Source organism: Dasypus novemcinctus, chromosome 19 (genome assembly GCF_030445035.2).
Source record: "Dasypus novemcinctus isolate mDasNov1 chromosome 19, mDasNov1.1.hap2, whole genome shotgun sequence".
Classification (NCBI taxonomy): Eukaryota; Metazoa; Chordata; class Mammalia; order Cingulata; family Dasypodidae; genus Dasypus; species Dasypus novemcinctus.
The window spans coordinates 21717417-21742205 of NC_080691.1; the positions used below are offsets into that span (position 1 = coordinate 21717417).

Genomic DNA, 24789 nt, shown 5'->3' on the forward strand with positions numbered 1-24789 from the left:
AACAAAAAAGACTGGTGCCCTTGAAATAAAAATTTTAAATTCACAAATAATAAAAATTGTCCTGGGGATATATTACTCAATACAAAATTGAAATGAATTATACATGTAGAAGGTTGTGGACAAAAATGAACCAAGCAGAAATGCTAACTTGAAACTATTTATAAAATTAACCCATCCATTTTAAAGCAGATTTGTATGCTTCACTTAAGTCTGAAGGAGGAAGTATACTTCCCATATCATGAAGTCACATCAAGTAATTAGGAAGTTTCAATAATAAGGCCATAGATACACTGAAACCCCTTTTTATATTAAAAGCTAAAATGAAAGACAAATCCAGATTGAACATAGTGATTGCAAAATATAATGCAATTTTAACAGTTAAAATTATGAAAATATACAAAATTGTTGGGCAACACAGCTAGGCATTTGTACATTTTCCATTATGTGGAGAACACTAAAAATTTCTCAACCTTTTATTCATATCAGATAAATGATCTAAATCAAATGTTTGCTTTGGAGAATCTTAACTTAGGATCTCAGTAGTATAAAAAGTAATAATTTTCAGTCTGTAAACAGTAGTCGTATTTTTTTCTCCTTACCTTTTTTTCAAATTTCAATTTACCACACAAAAACAAAACAACCCACACAAACCAAAAAGAGCAGCAGCAATGAGTTATTTGGGAATTCTCTTCAAATACCAATGACATAACGATTGCTGGGAGAGGGTGTTTTTTACTCATTAAAGAATATATATATATATATATATATCTTTTTTTTAACTGTACACAATTTATAGTGCATGACAGTTTCCAAAAGAACAGATCAACAAAAGACATTGGCCATTTCTGCATAATTTCATTCTTTTTACAATTATCTCAAAATATAAGAGGTTGGACCTAACTGAAATGCTACATTTAAGTAGGAAAATCAGCAAATAACAGGGAACATAACCTCGATATAACATTATTTGTCATTAAAACCAGAAGAGGTCCCAGATGTCACCAGGCAGGAGACTGGTTAGATTACTGAAGTCCCACAGTCCCTGAGGGCCAAGGTCAGCACACTGAGCATACATACGTTACATTGATCATGGTCATTTTCAAAGAGCATTTTTATGTACTGTACTTTTTGAATATTTAAAGAAACATCACTTCATGAACACCTGCCACACACTCAAAGTTCCATTTAAACAGGCCATTCATGAACGATATGTTAACATTAAATAACATTCAGAATCAGAATTTGCAATTCATCTTGTTCATGCCAGTTCTTCCTTTTAGGATGAGATATTTAACAGCTGTAGCTAACAATTTACACTGAAAATATATTTTTTAAAAGGTACTTGATGAATTAGGATTTCCAGTAAGTCTTATTTTGAACAGGTCATATTTTAATTTTTTTTTCTTGGAAATTAAAGTTATTAATCTGTAAGAAAGTCAAGATTGGGGATAAAATGCAATAGCTCTGGATAAAGAGAATTTCTTAAGTTTTCTTTTGCTTGCTTTTTTTTTTTTTTAAAAGAAAATATCACATTTTACAGAAGCAATGAGTTGGAAAAGACATTTAAAGGCTTCAAAACCAGTCTTCCAGCAGATACTAACTTTCTTCATCAAATTCATTCCTTTGCTCTTACACAATTATTAACTTTAACCATATTTGGGTAACAATGACCAAATTCAGAAGGAGGGATTCAAACACAAACTTACCAAAACAATTGTACAAATTGTAAAACCTTTTCAAGAGCAATATTTACCTTATCAGACCAACCTCTGAAGCTACAGCCTTGGAGACCTCCAAGTGAACAAAGTAAACACAATCCTGATATAAGTCTCAAGTTTAAAGAAAGACTGAGCCTTAAACTTAAAACCTGGGTTAAGTCCATAACACATACTCCTTCCTTCCTAAATTCCCCACTTAAAAACATTAAAGTACTAAATCTTAATTTTCAAGCACATATATATGTATAATTTACATATACATACATAAGTGTATGTGTAAAATCTACGAACTGGCTGCAGTATGACTCAGGAAACCAATGAAATTGTTATCAGATTTGCCTGTATAAATTAAGCATACTCTCTTTTCTTAAAAACAGTGATTCCCATCTTCCTCAAAGACAGCAAGCTAGTCCTCAGCAGGCATACCAGTGCTCTGCACTGCTTTCCCCTCTAAACAGCTGTTAATAGAAGTCTTCCTTGCCTCTCTATCCCGGATTTAATTCTGAGGAGCTAGGATGGGGATGTCCTGACTATCAGAACTGACATACCACAGCACGAGTACCTGTGGCTGACTGGATGGTGCCCTTCAATGGCAGGTGCCTGTGCTCTCAGTGCTTATGCAAATCTCATCTGAGGCACTTTCTGCAGCTGCCTGGGACTAAGGAAGTTCAAATCTACCCTGCTATGTGGAAAGGGGGCTTGCTCCAGTCATGGTTGCCCGCTATTTCCTGCCTTCTGCTTCCTAAACCTCAGGGACCAGACCAAAACTCCCACAGCTATAACAGGAGGGCCATTCAGCTGCTCTGAGGTTGATGTTTTATGCTTAATTTCTATTGCTGTTTTTATAAAACCTCCCGCCCTTGGTCAGATGTTTCAGGTGATGGGAGAAGAAGAAAAATGGGGTGTTCTCTTGTGGCTGGCATATGCATATGAACATGTATAAAAAGTGGTCAAACCCAGATGAGGGTCCTGCTTCTTCTGGTTTATTTACAATAATTTAATCAGTTTTATATATTTAATACCTAAAAAAATTAATTCACGATCAAAGTCCTTCATGCATTTTATGAGGAAGTTCTGGATTAAAATGATGGTCAACCAGATGTACTTTTGCCCAGGAAGATAGTGTCATTTTCTGCTGTGGAGTCATCAGTGCCTACAATTCACACTTCCTTATTAAATTTTTAGTTTCTTTGTGGTCTCAAGTCTTTTTTTCAGCAGCTCTCCAATTTCCAGAAGTGAGTGCAGATAACTGCTCTGTACCTTCCCTTGCACAGTCTTTGAAAATTTTCTCTCTTCCTACAAAGAAGGACACGTAAGAATTAGTAGGCTTGTTAGAAATCATTCCCCCAGATTATATTTCCTAACTTAAAAGATTCCAGCTTTTTCTCATGGATTCTATTACTAGACTTCACTGTAAAGTACTAGAAAGTCATAAAGGCTAATGGCAGTTACCAAATGTTAAAGGAAAAGGAAAAAAAAAAGGAAAAACAAATTTAAATTAAATCCATTTATTAGTACTTCTGATCAGCACTAAAATCTAATGTACACAGGAAAGCAGCTGAAAATACACAGCATAATGGGCTAAAGCAAAACTTCTAGTTTTACACGCAAACAAATGTCTGCTTTCTTTCTTTAATCAGTCTTTGGTAATATTAAGTGTTCAAAGCCCCTTCCCATACTTAGGGCTTTGCTCCAAGTTCTCCATGTTGAAGCTTTACAAAAGGGGGACTGGGGAGCAGATATGGCTCAGGCAGTTGGGTGCCTGCATCCCACATGAGAGGTCCTGGGTTCAGTTCCCAGAGCCTCCTAAAGAAGATGAGCAAACACAAGCAGAAACAACCACCAGACAGACGAGGGAGCCATCTGAGGTGGGAAGGAGGCTGGCAATCTTGCAGGGTTTACAATCTTTAAAGACAATCTTGCAGGACTTACAATCTTTTAAGACTGGTATGCCAAGCAAGATTCTATTCATTTCCTTCCCTAAGACTACCTAAATGCAAGTTTGGGGCTAGCATGATGGCTGCTCACAGACTGCTGGATGAGTTCCTTCTTCAGGCAGAGACTCAGGTCAGACTGTATTGTAGAGGGAAGAATCCCCTCAAAAATAGGATTTCATCACTGGGGCAACTGGCTAGAAATGGATGGCTCCACGATTGCCCTACCCAAATCCAAATCTGTTTGGGTTGGTGAATTAGCACTCATCTGATGGGAAGCAGACATGGCTGAACTGATAGAGCATCTGCCTACCATATGGAGGGTCCAGGGTTCTATACCCAGGGCCTCCTGAATCGTGTGGTGAGCCGGCCCATGCGCAGTGCTGCCAAGCAAAGAAGTGCCATGTCACATGGGTACCCCGTGTAGGGGAGCCCCACGTGCAAGGAATGTGCCGCCCTGTGTGAAAAAAGTGCAGCCCACCCAGGAGTGGTGCCACACACACACACAGCTGATACAGCAAGATGACGCAACAAAAAAGAGACGCAGTTTCCCAGTGCTACCTGATAATACAAGCGGATGCAGAAAAACACAAAGCGAATGGACACAAAGAGCAGACAACAGGGGGGAAGGGGAGAGAAATAAAAAATCTTTAAAAAAAAACCAAATACTCATCTGGCACCACTGAATATTCAACTATTTTGAGTCTATAAGCTTTTTTTAAAAAAAGAATCCATTTTTTAAAGGCAAAGACCTTACAGGGATTTCACTAACAACCAGCACAATTTTAAGAAAAGGGCCTAAAATAATATCAGGAGACATCTGATGTCTGGGTACCTTTGACAACAATCCTGACTGTATTATCTCTTTTGCTAGATTCTTCTACCCTAATTAGTATTGACACAATTCTTTCTGATGCCCATTAAGCCACCTTTTTCAGGTGGCAACTTCTGAGGTAGGAAGGAATCAAGCCAACCCAGGAGGTAAATTCTCACTCAAGGAGATTCTGTTACGGCAAAGGGAAGCAGGTGTAGTTCAGTGATTAAGCATCTGCTTTCATACACAAGGTCCCAGGTTCAATCCCCAGTACTTCCTAAAAAATATATGCTCAAGGAAACTTACTGGGAGCTGGTATAGCTCATTGACTGAGCACCTGCTTCCCATATACCAAGTCCTGGGTTCAATCCCTGGTATCTCCTAAAAAAAAGAAAGTATATCTGGTTTCTTTTGGTACTCAAAACAGGAACAATACTCATTCTTCCCCTAACCAATTCATCATGCTGGCCTTAGTTTTCACAGCAAAAGAACACTCCAAAAATGTCTAAGAAGGAGAGGAAGAGAAATGAAGGTGGATGAAAACCACAACCAAAACCAAAAAACTGACTACCAACATCAACAATGAAAACTACTGCCAGGCACATTCCAAGTCATATAAGTAGGCAAATGATTGAATTTAAAACAACTTGACTATGTGATAAAGAATATTTACTTATTAACTTATTGGTGATTACCCACAGTCTCTTACCGGTGAGAAAGAAATGTCTTCTAAAATAAGTTCTTCAAGTTTAAGTGCAATTAGATGTGCTTCAAGCCCTTTAATATGATCCACAACATTGGAAATTAAAGTCTGAAGACCAGTAACATAGTCTTGGAAAATGGTAAAGACAGGTGGCTGGGGAAAAGATTAAAATAAAAGTTAAGGATTATCAAACATAAATACCGTGCTTATATCACAAAAGTTATGCTAATTTCTTGCTGGAACATTACTTAATGCTGTTAACAATAATAGAAATGGATACCATTTTTAATATTAAGACAATCTCCCAAACCAAGGTAAAGTTAATTGCCAAATAACTGCTACCATACCAATTTTTAAATAAGTTTAAAAATCAAAAACAAGTTCCCCTTAGGGAACTGAGGATGAAAAACCAATAGAAGGGAAGCAGATTTGGCTCAACTGATACAGCATCTGCCTACCATATGAGAGGTCCAGGGTTCAAACCCAGGGTCTCCTGACTTGTGTGATGAGATGGCCCACGTGCAGTGCTGATGTGTGCAAGGAGTGCCGTGCCATGCAGGGGTGTCCCCCATGTAGGGTAGCCCCATGCACAAGGATTGTGCCCTGCAAGGAGAGCCACCCCACACGAGAAAAGCACAGCCTGCCCAGGAGTGGTGCCTCATACATGGAGAGAAAACGCAACAAGATGAAGCAACAAAAAGAGACACAGATTCCCAGTGCCACTGCAAGAATGCAACTGGACACAGAAGAATACACAGCGAATGGACACAGAGAGCAGACAATGGGGTGAGGGGGAGAGAAATAAATAAATAATCTTAAAAAAAAAAAAAAAAAGAAAATATGATATCATAACTGATCTTAATTGGTTATTAGTCAACTTAGGAATGGCAATCTCCTGGAATATTAAAGGTGTTAAGAGGAACCAGGACTTTATTTTCCTCTTTATGTCTCTGAGATTTCCTATAATGTTAAGAACAAACGATTCAAAATTCAAAGATGAAAAACTAACAGTTGACAATAGCCAAGGAAATTCTGAAAAAGAGCAGTGAAGAAAAAGTAGATATTAAGTAAAGTGTACATTATGAAGTTACTTTAAAACCAGGTGGTGGGGAAGCGGATGTAGCTCAAGTAATTGGGCTCCCATCTACCATATGGTAGGTCTGGGGTTTGGTTCCTGGGGCTTCTTGGTGAAGGCAAGCTGCAAGGTGAAGGCATCGACTTGCAACAAGATGATGCAACAGAAAAAGAGACACAGAGGAAAGACAATGAGAGACACAACAAACCAGGGAGCTGAGGTGGTTTAAGTGATTGAGTGCCTCTCATCCATGTCAGGAGGTCCAGGAATCAGTTCCTGGTGCCTCCTGAAGAGAAGACAAGCAGACACAGAAGAATGAGCAGCGAATGGACTCAGAGAGCAGACAGTGAGCGCAAGTGGCAAGGGAGGTGGGAATAAATAAATCTTAAAAAAATTTTTCTTCTAAAAACAACAACAAAACAACAACAAAAAACAGGGTAGCGGGAAATGGGTGTGGCTCAAGCGATTAAGCTCCTGCCTTCCACATGAGAGGTCCTGAGTTCAGTTCTTGGTGCCTCCTAAAGAAGATAAGCAAGACAGCAACCTGATGCAACAGGTGCAGTGAGCTGATGCAACAGATGACGCAGCAAGTGACACAATGAGGAAAGCATAATGAGAGAGATGACAATCCAGGGAGCAGAGGTGGCTCAAGTGATTAGGGACCTCCCTCCTACATTGGAGGCCCTGGTGCCTCCTAGAAAATCAAGGAAGACAGACAGAGCAAAGGTAAACAATGAGGGGGTGGGGAGAAATAAATATTAAAAAAAAAAAAAAAAAAAAACAGGTGGTAGGCTCTGATCAAGATGGCAAAGTAAAAAGCTTCAGGACTCCATCTCCCCACAGAAGCTTTGAATAACCAGCAAGAACTGGCAGAAACATCTTTCCCAAAGCTCCAAAAAACAATTAAGTATAGTAGTACCAGGGAAAGTACTTAATCAAGAAAAAGACCACTTAAAAGCAATAGGATCTCCTAGCTCCCTGGCTGGCCCCTCACGGATTCCTTTACCACCTAAATGGGAAGCCAGCCCACACTCCCACTGCAGATCCTTGGCTCTGGTTCTGGAGGGAATAGTGACCCCTGGTGCAAAGTGGGAACATTTATGTGTGGTCCAATATGTCTGGTGGTGAGGGACTTGCTGTCCCACTACTTGCCCTGTGTGGAGAAGGCAGTTAACAGAGTTTTCCCACAGAAAACTATGAGAGCAGTCAAGTGTCTGCTTGGGACAAGGGTTTGCTAGCTGTAGGACTTACACTGCAGTGCCCGGGACTATGAGGAAATGGCATCCTAAGAAGGAGGGGACATTCATATCCATGTAAATGACGGAATTCCTAGGTCCACATACGCATGCCCAAGACAAGACCCATGCACAGAAAGGACCAGGGAGGGCCCTACATTTTGACCTAGAGCTATTCTATAAACTCAGCAAATGGATAAGCTCTCAAGGAGAGAGCACTTGTGTAGGCCAATCTGCAAAAACTCAAAAAGGTGTTTTCTTTTTTCCCTTCTTCATTTCTTGTTGTTGTTTTGTTGTGTAAGCTCCTGGCATGCAAGGAAAAGCTGTCATAACACTATTACAATAGCTGGGTACAGTCTAAATTCCAGCAATAATACTTTAAAATGTTAAAATGTCCAGATTTCAATAAAAGGTTACAAACATACAAATAAACAGGAAGCAATGGCCCAGGCAAAGGTAAAGTTTAAAGCATTAGAAATCATCAATGAGGACTACCAGACTTGGGACATTCCAAACAGAGACATTAAGAAAATGGCCTAAATATGCTCAAAGAACTAAAGGAAAGCATGAACAAAGAACTGAAGGAAATGAGAAAAACGATAGATGAACACAGAGAGAAACCCACAGAGATATGGAAATTTTGAAAAGGAACCAAATGGAGCCAAAGGCCACATGAAGAGAAAAAAAATTACCTAAAGGGGATTAACAGCAGATTGAAACTGACAGAAAAGATAAGTCAATTGAAATCACCCAATAGGAGGAGCAGAAAACAGGAAAAAAATGAAGAAAAGTGAACAGAGCCTGAGGAAACTCTGTGTCACTATCAAGGGTACCAGTGGACTGTGGGAGTCCCTGAATGAGAAGAGAAAGGGGCAGACAGAATATTCAGAGAAATAATGGCCAAAATCTTCCCAAATTTAATGAAAGACATGTATATATATACATCCAAGAGGCTCAATGAACTCCAAACTGGATAAACCCAAACAGAGCCACACCATGCTGTATTGTAATTATACTGCTGAATGTGCCAAAGATGAAAAGAGATTCTGAAAGCCACAAAAAACAAGCAACATGACAAATACAAGGGAGCCTCAATAAGATTAAGTGCCAATTTCTCATCAGAAACCATGGAAGTAAGAAGGCAGTGGAAAGACATTTTAAAGTGCTGAGAGCAAAACATGCCAATGAAAAATTCTATTCAGCAAAGCTGCCTTTCAAAAATGAGGGAGGAATTCAGATGTTCCCAGATAAACAAAAACAGAGGAGCATCATCACCTCTAGACCAACCCTACGCGAAATTCTAAAGGGTTGCTGTAGGTTGAAAGGAAAGGCAGAATCCATATGACGAAATCAAGAAAACTGAGAGAATCCACATGAAGAAATAAAGATCTCCAATAAAGATAATGACATGGGCAAATTTGTATTTTTGATTTGTAATTCCACTTTTTACTTCCTACATGATCTTAAAGGCAAATGCGGAAATTTAATGACTATGGTTTTGTACTCATAATGTATAAATATGTAATTTGCTACAAAGAATATAGAGGACATAGTTTATGTATGCTATTGAAGTTAAGCTGTTATCAAAGCAAATGAAACTGTTATAGATTTAGGATGTTAAATTTAAGCCCCATATTAACCACCAGGAAAATACCAGACAATATGCAAACTTGTAGCAAAAGAAAGTAGAGTGCAGGTACCAGCAGTGGGGGGAAGGGCAAGGGAAAGGTAAAATGAGTAAAAGGTTTCTGTTTGGATTAAAGGAAAAGGTAATAGTTATAACCTTTACAGCAATGTAAATTTCTTTAACTTGATAACTGCACTTAAGGTGATTACATAAATATCCTTGTTCACAGGAAAGGTTCATGGAAGTATTACATTACGTGTTCAAGGAATATGCTGTGTGCAACCTGCTCTTGGATGGATAGAAGGTAGGAAGGAAGGAAGGAGAGAGAGAGGAAGTGAAGAGAAAAAGCAGCATGTGATCAGATTGTTACTTATGTTTTTCTGTTATTACCATGATGATGCTGGTTTCTTTTTTCTTCTTTTTCTTTTTCTGTAAATTTAATTTGTATGGTCGCAGGACACTCTCACAGTAACTGGACACCCAAAGGATAATAGAAATAGTCTGAAAAGGGGAAAATTGCAAATTTGTCAATGAGGATTGAACTAGAGATATTTACCATGAACAGTTAAAAAAACATATTAAAGAAATTCTAACTGGCAGAAATCTCTCCCGACTTCTTCTTTGAATCCATCCTCCTCTATCCCATTTCTACAATCACCACACTGATCCTGGGGAGGCAGGGTGGGAGAGAAGGAAGGAGGGAGGGATGGGGGAGGAAGAATTATGAATGAACTCTTCTAGGTATTCTTTGAAGGAGTTGATTCAGCAATTATTTAAATTGTTGATTAACAAAAGGCAGTAGCAGGGGTTAAGTTATAGTTATAAGGTACCTATTCATTTTTGTAAAGTGAATCTTGCATACAATAATAAAGGAAAACTTAGTTTTTCAGGAAGAGAACAAAAACATACCTCAACAAGGAAGACGAGATTTTCTAAAAGAATAGGATGTGTTTTCAAGGTACCATCTTTAATTTCTAACAGGTCACCTTTACATTTAATGAAGATATCTAAAAACAGAAAAATATTTTATGGTTTTATTTCACTTTCATTCCAACACTATTTTTAAGAACATAATGTACAGGGCGGCGGACTTGGCCCAGTGGTTAGGGTGTCCATCTACCACAAGGGAGGTCCGTGGTTCAAACCCCGGGCCTCCTTGACCTGTGTGGAGCTGGCCCATGCGCAGTGCTGATGCACGCAAGGAGTGCCATGCCACGCAGGGGTGTCTCCTGTGAAGGGGAGCCCCAAGCGCAAGGAGTGCGCCCCCTAAGGAGAGCCGCCCAGCCCAAAAGAAAGTGCAGCTTGCCCAGGAATGGTGCCACACATACCGAGAGCTCACACAGCAAGATGATGCAACAAAAAGAAACACAGATTCCCATGCCACTGACAACAACAGAAGCGGACAGAAAAGATGCAGCAAACAGACACAGAGAACACACAACAGGGGTGGGGGGGTAAGGGGAGAGAAATAAATAAATAAATCTTAAAAAAAAAAAAAAAAAAGAACATAATATACAATCTAGCAAATGAAAGCACTTAATCCAGGGAGCTTTTTTACTTTACTTTCTACAATGAACCAAACATCAAAGGATATCTATTTTATGCTCTTTTAAAAGTTACATGATTGCTGCTCTACTGTCTTAAAAAAATAAAAGGTGGTATTTTGAATTATATATTCTATGTTCTAGACACCAGCTTTGCCTTTCCAGACAGGCCATGTGCACAGTAAAATTAAGACTCCAGGTAAATCATGTGGAAGAAAAACTCATGCCATTATGGACTGAAAGACCAAACTGCACTGCAGGAATGCATCTTCCTAAGAGATACCATATTTTATACTCATAATCTTCACCATGTTTTAATTCTCAGACATTGCTAATTTGGTCAACAAAATACAAGACCACTTGGACTTCTGAAAATAAAGATGCTTACAGATTTAAAATGCATATGGTAGACAATCCAGGAGAGGATTAAAATTTATTTTCTTTTTTTTTTTTACTTCTCTCCCGTTCTCTTGCACTGTCCCCCTTCCCAGTTGTCTGCTCTCTGTGTCCATTTGCTGTGTGTTCTTCTGTGACCGCTTCTATCCTTATCAGCAGTGCTGGGAATCTGTGTTTCTTTTTTTTCTTGTTGTGTCATCTTGCTGCATCAGGTCTCCATGTGTGCAGCGCCATTCTTGGGCAGGCTACACTTTCTTTCACACTGGATGGCTCTCCTTACGAAGCGCACTCCTTGCACGTGGGCCAGCTCCACACAGGTTGAGGCCTGGGGTTTGAACTGCGGACCTCCCATGTGGTAGGTGGACACCCTATCCATTGGGCCAAGTCACTTCCCGAAAATTTATTTTAAAAGTAACAGAGTGGGAAGACTTCCTGGAAGATGGTGTCAGAGTAAGCAATCAGGGCCCAACTCTTTCAAAAAAAAAAAAACAATGGAAATTGGGCAAAAAGCTGTCTGAGGGATCTGCCCTGGGAGTCTGCAGACCAGGATAGTGCTGAGCAACCCCCAGGAGGGTGAGGGACAAAGAAATGAAGACCCTGAAATGACAACCTTGAGTTACTAAATCCCCTCAGTGATCATTAATAACACACAGCCCCATCCTCAAGGTGCACAGTCTGGATAGGCCCATGGTTCAATGCAGCAGACTGAGAAAGGAACAGACATCTTCTTCCCTTGGAAGAGGGAGGGTAGAGTGAAGGGCAGAGAGTTGTTTCTCTTCAGTGAATTTAGCCACAAGAGCCCAATTTGAATCTTAACTCTGGCCAAAAGAGAATCATGGGCAAGTGTAAGTTGAAAGAGACAAATCTGGAAAAGGTTCACCAAAAATACCATCTGTTGGCCAGCCAAGAAACTGCAAGGAGAAAACATGCTTTGAGGTCTCTCTCATCCAAACTCCTAGGAGAATACCTGTTCCACATTAGTAGGTCCCTGGCCCAAATTTTTTTTGAGGTCTAGGAATCGAACCTGGGACCTTGTATGTGGGAAGCCAGCGCCCAATCACTGAACTACATCAGCTTCCCTGAGTTGGTTTTGTCAGTTGTTTTGCTTGTTGTTTTTTTCAGGAGGTACTGGGAACCAAACCCAACTGCTTGAGCCACATCCGCTCCCAACTTGGCCCAATTTTGATAACCTAAGCTGGGCAATTTTTAAGACTCAGAGTAAGTTAAACCAAAAATCAAAGAACCATGGAAAAAAACACTAGGCAAGAAAGAGAAACTGACCATCAGAGTAAACTCACCATCATATACAGATACCTAGACATCAGCAAAATTACAAACTATACTAGGAAAAAGGAAGAGATGGCCCAGCCAAAGGAACAAAGCTAATACCCGGATGAAATACAGAATTTTCAGAAAACTAATCAATGATTACCACACAAATCTCTTAACTCTGTTCAAAGAGATCAAGAAAAATATTACTAAAGAGATAAAGGATATTAAGACACATGGTGAGCATAAAGAGCAATTTGAAAGCTGAAAAGAAAAGTAAAAGAGCTTATGGGAAAGAAAGATACAATGGAGGGGAATAAAAACAGAGAGGCAAATAACAGCAGATATGAATTGAAGACAGAATTGGTGATATCAAAGACAGATCATCTGAACTTTAAAAGATAGGAGAGGGAAGCAGACTTGGCCCAGTGGATAGGGCGTCCGTCTACCACATGGGAGGTCCGCAGTTCAAACCCTGGGCCTTCTTGACCCATGTGGAGCTGGCCCACATGCAGTGCTGATGCGCACAAGGAGTGCCATGCCACACTGGGGTGTCCCCCCCATAGGGAAGCCCCACGCCCAAGGAGTGCACCTCGTAAGGAGAGCTGCCCAATGCAAAAAAAAAATGCAGCCTGCCAGGAGGGGCGCCGCACAAATGGAGAGCTGATGCAGCAAGATGACGCAACAAAAAGAGACACAGATTCCCGTGCTGCTGACAACAGCAGAAAGTGGACAAAAAAAAAAACACACACAGCAAATGGACACAGAGAACAGACAACTGGGGGGTGGGGAGGAGAAATAAATAATATAAAACTAAAAGAAAAAAAAAAAAAAGGAGAACAGAAAGAATGGGGAAAATGGTACAGGGCCTCAGGGAATTGAATGACAATGTAAAATGCAAAAACATATGTCTCCCAGAAGGAGAAGAGAACAAAAAAGGGGCAGAAAGAACATTTGAGGAAATAATGAAAACTTCCCAACCTTAATGAAATGCCTAAATATCAATATCCAAGAAGGACAAAACATACCAAAAAGAATAAATCTGAATAGACCTACTCTGAGATACTTACTGTTCAGAATGACAAGTATCAGAGATAAAGAGATTCTGAAAACAGGAAAAGAAAAGCATCACATAGAAGAGAGCCTCAATAAGATTAAGTAGAAAACTCTCACCAGAAACCATAGAGGGAAATGGACTTGGCCCAGTGGTTAGGGCATCCGTCTACCACATGGGAGGTCCGCGGTTCAAACCCCAGGCCTCCTTGACCTGTGTGGAGCTGGCCCATGCACAGTGCTGATGCGCGCAAGGAGTGCCGTGCCACGCAGGGGTGTCCCCCGCATAGGGGAGGCCCACGTGCAAGGAGAGCCGCCCAGCGCGAAAGGAAGTGCAGCCTGCCCAGGAATGGCACCGCCCACACTTCCCATGCTGCTGACGCTGACGACAACAGAAGCGGACAAAAGAAATAAGACGCAGCAAATAGACACAGAGAACAGACTATGGGGGGGGGTGTGTAAATAAATAAATAAATCTTTTAGAAAAAAAAGAAACCATAGAGATTAGAAGAAAGTATGATGTTATTTATGATACTGAAAAAGAAAATCTGAGGAAGTGGATTTGGCTCAACTGATAGAGCGTCCGCCTACCACATGGGAGGTCCAGGGTTCAAATCTAGGGCCTCCTGGCCTGTGTGGTGAGCCAGCCCATGCGCACTGCTGATGTGCACAAGGAGTGCCATGCCATGTAGGAGTGTCCCCTGCGTAGGGGACCCCACGCACAAGGAGTGTGCCCTTCAAGGAGAGCCTGCCTTGCCTGAGAAAAAGCGCAATCTGCCCACACGGAGAGCTGATGCAGTAAGATGATGCAACAAAAAGAGACAGATTCCCGCTGCTGCCTCTGACAAGAATGGAGGTGGACAGAGAAGAACACACAGCGAATGGATACAGGGAGTAGATGATGGCCAGGGGAGGGGTGAGGGGAGAGAAATAAAAATAACAAACAAATAAATAAATAAATCTGTTAATGTATTAAACTACACTGAGTGCTTTAAAAAAAAAGAAAAGAAAATCTGCCAGCCAAGAATTCTGTATTTGGAAAAATTGTCTTTCAAAAATGAGGTTGAGTGTAAAGTCTTCAAGAACAAACGAAAAATGAGAAATAATGTTACCAAAATCCCAGAATAACAAGACATGCAAAAAGAATTGCTGCAGTCTGAAAGAAAAAACAAGGGTGAGAGACTTGAAGAAGAGTGTAAAACTGAGATTATTAAGAAAGGTAAATTAAAAGGTAAAAAGACAGACAATAGTAAGATGTGAAAATGGAAAGGCATAGGATAAAATGGGCAAAGTAAGTAATGCCTTTACAGAAATAAAATTGAATGTTAATGAATTGTATTCCCCAATCAAAAGACAAACCCTGACAGAATGGATAAAAAATATGAGTGATCTATATGCTGTCTTCAAGAATCTCAAATCCAAGTAAGGACAAAATCAGCTTGAAAGTGAAAGGTTGGAAAAAGATATTCCATATAAATAGTAAACAAAAAAGAGCTGAGTAGTGATCTGATATCAGATAAAATTAATTTTAAATACAAAATGGAAGTAAGGGATGAAGAAGGTCATTCTATATTTTGAAAGGGGGCAATTCACCAAGAAATAATAGCTATATAAATATTTATGCAACTAACTTGGCGCCACAAGATACATGAGGCACACACTGGCAAAACTGAAGGGAGAAAAAGACATCTCTACAATAACAGTTGGAGAATCAATACACCATTCTCAGCATTGGATAGAACATCTTCACAGAAGCTAAATAATGAAACAAAGAGACTGAATAATATGATAAATGAACTAGACCAAACAGATACTTTGACTTAATTATTTTACTGCTCCAGCTGTCTCCAAGCTTTTCTGCCTTCAGGACAAATTATGTGAGAATAAGCCTTCGACAAGTTTCCTAGTTCAGTCTTTCAGGCTTCCACTTGATAGCCTGGCACTGACACACAGGCACCTCTTTTAATACATAAGAGTTACTCTGATCCTTCTGGAACAGGAACAGAGGCCCAGATGGAAGCACAGGCTGGTTCTGCACCACTCCAAGGATGGGATGATGGAAAGGTTAGCAGGACTACCATGAGCTTCACATACCAGTTTTCAAGTTGTATTTTCTTGATTTGGCACTTTCAGTTACTGCAACCCTTTAATTTTTTTTTCTGAAGTATTGAGTAAAATGGTCTGCCAGTTTCTGGTCTGCTAGTTTCTGATAAATGTTCAAAGATTCTAAAGATCCTGTGAGGGATGGTACCCTGGAGCATCATATGCTACCATTTGCCATTTGTTCAACCAGAAGTGCAATATTTTTCCTGAGATGGTTCTCTTCCATTTGTTTTTCAAGTTTATTTTTTAATTTTTTCTCATGTAGATCATATGATGACTTTTATAAATATGGTGAATTATTCTTGCAGTGGGTTCAAACTGGTGAGTGACTGAAACTGTGTTTCAGGTTAGTAGAATGCTTTTTCAAAATTAACTAAGTTTTTTCTTTGTATGTATGAACTTTTTATTCTCTATCAGCCATTGCAGTTAATCAGACAGTTATAGGAGCTATTAACCTTTCTTTCCTCTCTCCTCTTCCCACAATGCAGACATAGTGTTTTTGCAATATGACCTGTCCAAATAATTCCTTGTTCTGCCTTCTTTGCTTTTAGTACCAAATCAATTTATGAAAGTTCTTGTAAATATATACACTGTGTTCTCTTTGCTGCAAACAAAAATTGTCTTTGCACCACAGCATGTGTCCTTCATCTTGGGGGCAATGTCCTTTGTTAACTCTTCCTGAGATGTGCAACACAGGAGTTTTTGCTGTTTCCTCTCTCACCCATGCTGGGTCTTTATTCCTGTTGGCACTCCTTTAAATTTCATTTGTCTACTAGTTTCATGAAAGAAAAAGTCTGGTTCTTATTTATTTTATTCTTGTGACTCTTAAGTGATTTGTGAAAAGAGAGGAGGAATATTCACTAGAAAAGGTCAATTATTCTCCACTCTTAAAACTGGTAATCCTCAGTGTCACTTCTTTAGTTTTGGGTATTATTTCTCAACTCCAGATGACACTAAATAGTCTATCTGCATTAAAGCTCCCCATCTACCTCAATGATTCTTTCTTCAGCCTCAGAATCAACTTTTTATATCAATCACTTTATAATGAAATGCTGATTAATTTATTCCTTTCCTCAATCCAGTATTGGCATCAGTCTCAAAAGGATAAAATCTGTTATTTAGCATGCCACACAAAGTCCTCTACAACCTGACCTTTCCTTTATCTTCAGACTCATTTCTTTCCACTGCTCTCTGCATTTTATTCTCTAACATACTCATACTAATCTGGCCTTATCATGCTTGCTTATATCTCTATACTTTTCTAAGTAATATCATTATTTTTGTATCTACTTGCCTTACTTGTTTGCCTAGAGAACTTCACTTTTTCCTTCAAACTCACCACCTCGATTTTCTTTCATTTCTTTCTGCATTACTGAATCAATCACTCTTTCTTCTGGAAGATGATGATGACAATAATAGTAATAAATGCATTACTATTATACATATGTAATAAACACATATATGTATACAAAACAAAATAAAATAAAATGCATACGTGTACCCTTTTACCAAACAATTCTACCTTGAGGTACTTAATCCCAAGGATTAAATACTTATGTACCAAGATGTTCATTTCAACATTGTTATAAATATGGAAAATAACTCAAGTACATAATAATGAAGGCATACATAAATAAATATAGTACACTGATACAATACTATAGAATATTATATAGTCCTTAAAATCAATGAGATATATATAACTGACATGGTAAGGTGTCCAAGAGAACACAAAAATAAAAATATGAAAAGAATGTATTACAAGGAAGCGGACTTGGCCCAATGGATAGGGCATCCGCCTACCACATGGGAGGTCCACAGTTCAAACCCCGGGCCTCCTTGACCCGTGTGGAGCTGGCCCATGCACAGTGCTGATGCGGACAAGGAGTGCCGTGCCATGCAGGGGTGTCCCCGGCATAGGGGAGCCCCACACACAAGGAGTGCGCCCCGTAAGGAGAGCCCCCCAGCATGAAAGAAAGTGCAGCCTGCCCAAGAATGGCGCCACACACATGGAGAGGTGACACAACAAGATGACACAACAAAAAGAAACACAGATTTCTGGTGTCGCTGATAAGGATAGAAGCAGTCACAGAACACAGCGAATGGACACAGAGAGCAGACAACGGGGGGGGGAGGGGAGAGAAATAAATAAATAAAAATCTTTTTTAAAAAAAAGAATGTATTACAAAAATATCTATTACTGCTATGTATACATACATATGACTATGTAGGTGTCATCTAGGGAGAAAGATTCCAAAGTTTTAACAGTAGTTACCTCTGAGAGAAACGGACTAGGAAAGGGGGAAAGACTATGCCTGCTTGGTATGCTGTTTAAAATAGGCATCTACTGCTTTTGTAATAATAACTTTTAAAGGTTAAAAACAACTTAAAAATATGAATCCTTGCACAAATTTCTATAAAAAATTGTGTAACTGCCAGACAACCAGATATAATGTAGTCAGGAGAAAGAGGGGCCAAATTCACAGTAAAAACTCTTTAACTTTTTGTTTTTATAAAGCAGTTTTATTAAGATATATTTACATAACATACAATCTATCCAAAGAAAACACTTACCTTTTAACTGTTCTAGTAAAGACTTAAGACTATGCTCTATTCGCTCTTGGAGCTCCAATGTATCCTCTAAAATTGAAAAACAAAAATCAAAAATTTTCAATTCATTTTTTAATAAGATAAAGGAACAAGATCAATACCTGCAAACAACTCATGGGCAAGGACTTCTTTTCTCTTAAGACCCCCATTTAAATTCTGTTAATTGAAAGAAACAGAGACAAAGGAAGAAGAAGGAAAGGAAAGAAAAGGAAAAGGAAAGAGATAAGAAAGAAAAAGGAAAGGAAAAGAAAGGCAATTAATTACCTTTCTATCAAATGTACGCCTAAAGTTCTCTAGGAGGATGTCTATGTGTATCAAACACTCTCAGTGACAACATCTGTGAACTATATGATAAATAAAACATGGTCTAATGGGTACTTGAAATTTTCCTGGTTTGAGCACTTAGAAAAAATTTCTTCTCCACAAAGTTTAGGGCTTCATTTTTAAGTAAACCATTCCACCTAAAATCCAACAATATCTCAATGAATCAAGGATTTTTTCAACTGTTGGGCCTCATTTTAAACATAGGAAAGATTTAAGCTTCCAAAACATTACTTTGCCACCTGTTCATGAATATACCCTCATGTATATTAAACCAGACATTTCCAGAACAGCTTCTGGTCTCTCCCCAGTTTTTCTAAGTGTGTAAAGTTATAGATATTTTACTGTATTAACTAAAGTCCTCAATGACAAAAACCCAGTTAACACACTCATGCCAGAGTACACTCACCTAAACCATTAGTATCCAGCTCGTAAATATCACTAACAAGATAAAAAGAGCAGGTCTGGCACTGAGAACAGCCAGAATTTAAAAATCCAGCCATTCTGGTAGGTACAGGACCAAGGAAAGGATACTGTGGAGGAAAAGAAAAAAGGTAAGTCCTTTAAACTGTTTAAAGTCATATAAAATAAAAAACAAGGTACCCAAACTACTAAACTACTGGATAAGTCTCAGTGAGTCAGTTGCAAGCCATTAATGATCAGCAAACTAATAACTAAATCATTATGATGAAAACAGGAATAATGTATTAATCGGATAGCTAATAAAAATTTGCCAGCACAAAAATCTATTTTGAAAAAACAAAACAAAATAAAAACCCAGCATAAACTTTTGGCACTATCCAGTTTGGATACTGAGGAAGCTTGTGTAATTCCCTGATTCTAGACTATTCCTTTTTCCTAATGATGCTATAAACTGGTGCTATTCTTTACTACTCACCTATCCCATACTCTTATTTCTAAAAAGACAGTCATATATATAATTATTGTAGCTTTGATGACAAATACTTAATGATAATACCTGAATTTTCTTTTCAATAAATCGCTTTCCTGTATCCAGGGCCAATTCCAGCTGTTGAAGGAGCAAACGAAGAATATCAATCCGGGAGGACACGCCATTCTCAGTGGTCTTCTCTGAGTTCTTTGGCTCCACAGGGTGGTTTAGACTTGGAAGTCCACTGATCAGCCTCAATGTTAAGGAACGGATTCTTAACCACATGGTCTCCTCCTCCAAGGAAAGTTTCTTATGTTCTTCAGAAACATCCCTTAAATAGAAACATCCCCAAACCATCCATTTATTCAATCTGTTCCCTTCAAATCTCTCCAATGTTCGCATTAACGAGCCAAGACCCTTTTCATTTACTAGCTGAGTGACCTTGACAAACCAAAAAGTTCCAAATCCCGGTTCATTATCCATAAAATTGGAATGATAACCTACCTAAAGGTCAATGTCCCATTAAATGAGACTTTGCCCACCAATGACAAAAGTAACCCATGATGCAAAAAACTCGAATGACAGAAATTTAAGTAAAAAGCAAAAGTGCCCTGGTAACTGAAACACCAATACTAACAAGCTTGGTATTGATCCTTTCAGACTTTTGCGATATGGATGTAAAAAAATGTAACTGAATATAATGTATTTATAAAATAATTTTTAAACAAATAAAATGGATCCACAGTATTCATACGATTTTTTGAACTGCAACATTTTATGATAGTGTATGCAGAAAAGAGTTACAGCAGATCTTTAGAAAGGGCCTGCTTACAAAGTTTGGCAATGGGCTGATGGAACCTGTCACTCCAAATGTTCCCTAAACAGTAAGAGTGGCTTACTGTGCTTAGAATGTACAAACAATGTGGTTTATGACGAACACCTGCTTTCCCTCTGGGAATCTGCCAGACAGCGTGTTCCTATACAACCAGCCAATAAACATCCTGGGCACCAAGTTACAAATGGGCTTCTCTGGGCAGAAACACTGCACACGTTAATGCATTTTTCACTGCTAGAGAAAGGAGCTCATTCAGTGTGTCCCCTCACAAAAAGGAACAAATATCAGAAGCCTATGCACAGAGTTCTGTGTCTTAATCCCTTGCTGATCTTGTCATGTATCCTTTTTTATGTAATAAATCTTAGCTGTGAATGCCAAGTTCTATGAGTCCTTCCTGTGAATCACTGAATATAGTTTAGAACTCCCAAAACACAGTTCTTTCAGCACTACCTCATATATAAATCTATGCATGCTTATACATTTATTTCCTCAGGTTCTGCTACATTTGAATGGTATGTGACATTTTTCAATCTTGATACATATCACCAAAAGTCCCTACAGTAAGGTTATATGAAGTTTTATTTCCACATAAATCACAAAAATAACTTCCCCCACAACCTTGCTAACCACAGGTATTAATCCTTTCTGATTTATCCGGTAGATTAAAAAAAGAATCTTAATACTGCTGTTGATTTCTTTGCACTTTGACCAATATTTCAGGGGGAAGGGGGAGAGTAGGCAGCTATCTTTTTGATATTGATCAAATGTTCCTAATATACATATTAAGGTTATTTATGTGCATGTATCCCAGTACAGAGGTGAGATTTATTTTCTTCCTTTGACTTATCTATATCTTCTGACCCATTAAACAAACATATTACTTATACTTAAGTAAAACGAAGGTTTTTAAAAATTAAATTATTTGTGATTCTTTCAAAATAAATTGTCTCAGATTAAATTCCAGTTACCTGTCTTTTGGATCCCAGCTGAAGAAAACATTTAAGTCTCTATTGTCTTGCAAGTCTTTCCATGGAATGTCATCTTCTTCTGGCCTAAGGTTCATTGACTTTATACTCTCTGCTAAGCTGGCTGATCTGTGATACAGAAATTAATTTTTATACAATTTCAATAGTAAAACAGCCATGAAAATGTATCAGCCAGGATTTGTTCTATTAGAAAGGAAGGGGGAAGTGGATGTGGCTCAAGCAGTTGGATCCCAGGTTCAGTTCACAAGCAAGACAGAGAGCTGACATGACGAGTTGGCACAGCAACTGATGCAATAAGATGATGCAACGAGGGAAGTGGACTTGGCCCAATGGATAGGGTGTCCACCTATCACATAGGAGGTCTGCAGTTCAAACCCCGGGCCTCCTTGATCTGTGTGGGGCTGGCCCATGCACAGTGCTGATGTGCGCAAGGAGTGCTGTGCCACACAGGGTCGTCCCCCGCATAGGGGAGCCCCACGCACAAGGAGTACACCCCATAAGGAGAGTTGCCCAGAGCGAAAGAAAGTACAGCCTGCCCAGGAATGGCGCCACACACACGGAGAGCTGACATAGCAAGATGACACAACAAAAAGAAACACAGATTCCCGGTGCCGCTGATAAGGATAGAAGCGGTCACAGAAGAACACACAGTGAATGGACACAGAGAGCAGACAACTGGGGGGGAGGGGGAGTGAAATAAATAAAAAATAAATCTTAAAAAAAAAAAAAAAGGATGATACAACAAGATAATGCAACAAGGAGACACAATGAGGAAACATGAGACAGAATAAGCAGGGAGTAAAGGTAGCTCAAGTGATTTGACACCTCTCTCCCACATGGGAGATCCCAGGTTCGGTGTCCAGTGCCTCCTAAAAAGAAGACGAGCACACAACGAACAGACACAGCAGACAAAGAATGCAAACAATGAGGAGGGGGAGATTATAAATAAATTAATCGTAAAAAAAAAAAAAAAAAAAAAGGCAAGGGAGAACAGAAGTCAGTCTTATATAAGGTAAAACAGAACCAAGCACCAGGTATTGCTGGCATGCTATACAGAAACAGGAAGGCTTCTAGTAGCCCAGCTAAAAAAGAAGTGGATTAGTATTAATTCCTAAAATTTCATGTTTGTAGGAGAGGGAGAATCCTGCAAACTCAATATGAACCAGCGGGTGAGGATCATGGCTTAGATGGCATCTGTCTTAAACATGAGGTGGTGCTGGCAGTACCCTATCATTCCCAGGGATATATACCAGGTTCCTTATCCCTACTTCCCTATTCTTCATCTCCCCCCCCCCCCCATTTTTATCTTGCTAGTGACACTCACGGGCCTACTAATGGCTTTCAGCATCTTGTAGCTCTTGTGCAATACTTACATATTTGCTTCAAGTAGTAGGTCTAACAGCATCCGTTCCATACGGACTTGTGCAAAATGAAGAGAATTATTCAGCCTGTTCCTAAAAGCGATAAACTCTGGGATCTTCTCAAATGCACCATATTTGTAAGCTTGAATAATATATTCTGAGGTCTGGGAAGGAAAGACATTACCTTGGTATAAATATTTTCACAAGTTAGACAATGTAAGCAAACTGTCCCAGCCCAAACAAAAAAAACTCATCACTAAAATTAAAAGATTATGAGTCTAATTTTTTAAAGGTCTTGGTCACCAAGTAGAATATCAGCCTTTTAAAAACATCATTTTTCTTTCTTCTTATATGTGAGTCATGTATAGTCCCCTTACAAGCCTTCTTTACTAGTATTACTAATAATAATGCTAGCTGTTGCTACCACCACATACATAGATCTTCTCTTGTCATGTTTTTCAATTCAACTGGAAATTTTGTTATGCTTTATCAGTCAAAATTTGGTTAGTGCCATTCTGGAAGGGATATTACTCCATGTTTTTCTGCATCTAATATAATCTCTGTTTGCTATAAGGTTCTCAAAACACCAGTATAGTATAACTACCACCCTACTCGACCCCAAATAAAAATCATTCTCTAGAAAAAGACAGGCTGCTCCTTAGTTTTATTTATTTCTGAATAATGAAACAAACAACACAGGGCATATGTGCATTATATCATGACAGAAGACACCAAACAAAAGACCTACAAAAATGCATATAATAATCCATTCTGAGAACAGAAAGACTTTAGAACCAGGTTTCTTGTCCATCCAAACTACATATAACCTCTGCTGAAAATTCCTATAAAACAAGGAAGTAAAGGTAACACGGATGACATGTGCTTTAATTTCAGTTTAATACACATATACAGATGAAATGTAGAATAAAGATAAGAATTCTAAAAAGAAATTCTGGCAAAATAAAGAAAATCTCAAGAAAAAACATTTCATGGGTATGGGTCTATGCTGTAAGGATCAAAAGATAGAGGCTACCCCCTTTGGCCTAAGTATTAAGCTCAAAGCTGTTGTCTGTCCCAAACAAGGACCCTTTCTAGAAAAGCCAATCTTTTTGCACAGCCTCAGTTAGTCAACTCTGCCCCCATCTCCATGTCTGAATAATTTGCCCAGTAGGAAAATAGGCCAATAGTCAACAACATACCCTCTGATACACAGCCTCGCAGGGTTCATTTCAGGCCGCGGGATTGCGCCACGGGCGCTAATTCAACTGCATTCGATGCGGCTTTTAAACCCCCATGGGACACCTCGGCGAGCTGTTTGCCTGCAGTATCTGGAGAAATTAAAGACGGACGGACACAAGAAAATTAAAAAGATTACTTGTGATCCTGCAGGTTTAAAGAAGGACCATGTGAAAAAGCTCGAGTGTACCTTCTAGCCTAACTAAGGGCAGTGATACACCCCATCAAGAAGAGGCCAGTATACTCTCAACACATATGCCTATCCTATGGCCCCTTAGTTTGGAAAACTAAGCAAGGTTTGCCATCAGCCCTTGCAATAGCAACCTACAGCTTAAAAAATCCAGCGGGGTAGGAACATATGATTCAGCAATTAATCAGGATGAAATAATGACTTTGGTGGTTCTACTCAAATCCATAAATTACAGCTCCAAAATATGCTAGGATTCAGGGAGAGAACCAAACCTCACCAAGTGTGGAGGCAGTTTTAATTTCTGAGTGGTTCATAGAACACCATTTCAGCAAAAAGTAAAAGCTTTTAAAAAAAAGAAAAGGGACAAAAAGGAGGGAATATAGTCCTTTAATATACTAAAGAGGTCACTTTAGTTCTCTGCTTTGTCTTTTTAAGATAGTCCTCCTTTAATACTGCAGTACAACACCACCACAGAAATAGACAAGGGCCAGAGAAACAACCAATAGGACAAAGGCTGTGAAAAGTATTAGCTATTTGAAGAAACAATCCCTAATGGAACTGCAGGCAAAACTGGAAGCCACAGGCAGGCACTTTAAAGACTTGGATATCAGAGTATGTTGTCCGTACATATTTCTACTCATTTATGTACCAATGAGGTAAATTCTTTTCTTTTTCTTTTTTTTCAGTGAGGCAATTTAGATCCCAGATGGATTCCTGAAATGAACCCTGGTCAATGTAAAAATTGGTAGAATTCATGGGCATCAAATCTTTTAATAATGATCTTCATAAAGAGCTAAATTAGAGAATTTTATACAGAAAATTTTTCTTAAGTATAAACATATGAACGACTTTTGGAGCTATGGAAATCTAGCTCTAATTATCCTATT

The 24789-nt window shown here is 39.0% G+C and overlaps 1 protein-coding gene across 1 annotated transcript in view; it reads right to left on the reverse strand.

Moving 5' to 3' along the window:
- Positions 1-286: 286 nt before the first annotated feature.
- Positions 287-24789, reverse strand: part of NAA25 (N-alpha-acetyltransferase 25, NatB auxiliary subunit) — a 78712-nt gene continuing 54209 nt past the window's right edge. Inside the window, exons 16-24 of the mRNA XM_004448187.5 lie at positions 22489-22640; positions 21098-21223; positions 19382-19625; positions 18812-18935; positions 18046-18111; positions 10016-10113; positions 9497-9607; positions 5176-5322; positions 287-3014 (exon numbers count right to left, since the gene is read on the reverse strand). Of these exons, the coding sequence (XP_004448244.1) occupies positions 2892-3014; positions 5176-5322; positions 9497-9607; positions 10016-10113; positions 18046-18111; positions 18812-18935; positions 19382-19625; positions 21098-21223; positions 22489-22640 (1191 nt within the window). The 3' untranslated portion in view covers positions 287-2891. The remainder of the gene's footprint in view (positions 3015-5175; positions 5323-9496; positions 9608-10015; positions 10114-18045; positions 18112-18811; positions 18936-19381; positions 19626-21097; positions 21224-22488; positions 22641-24789) is intronic.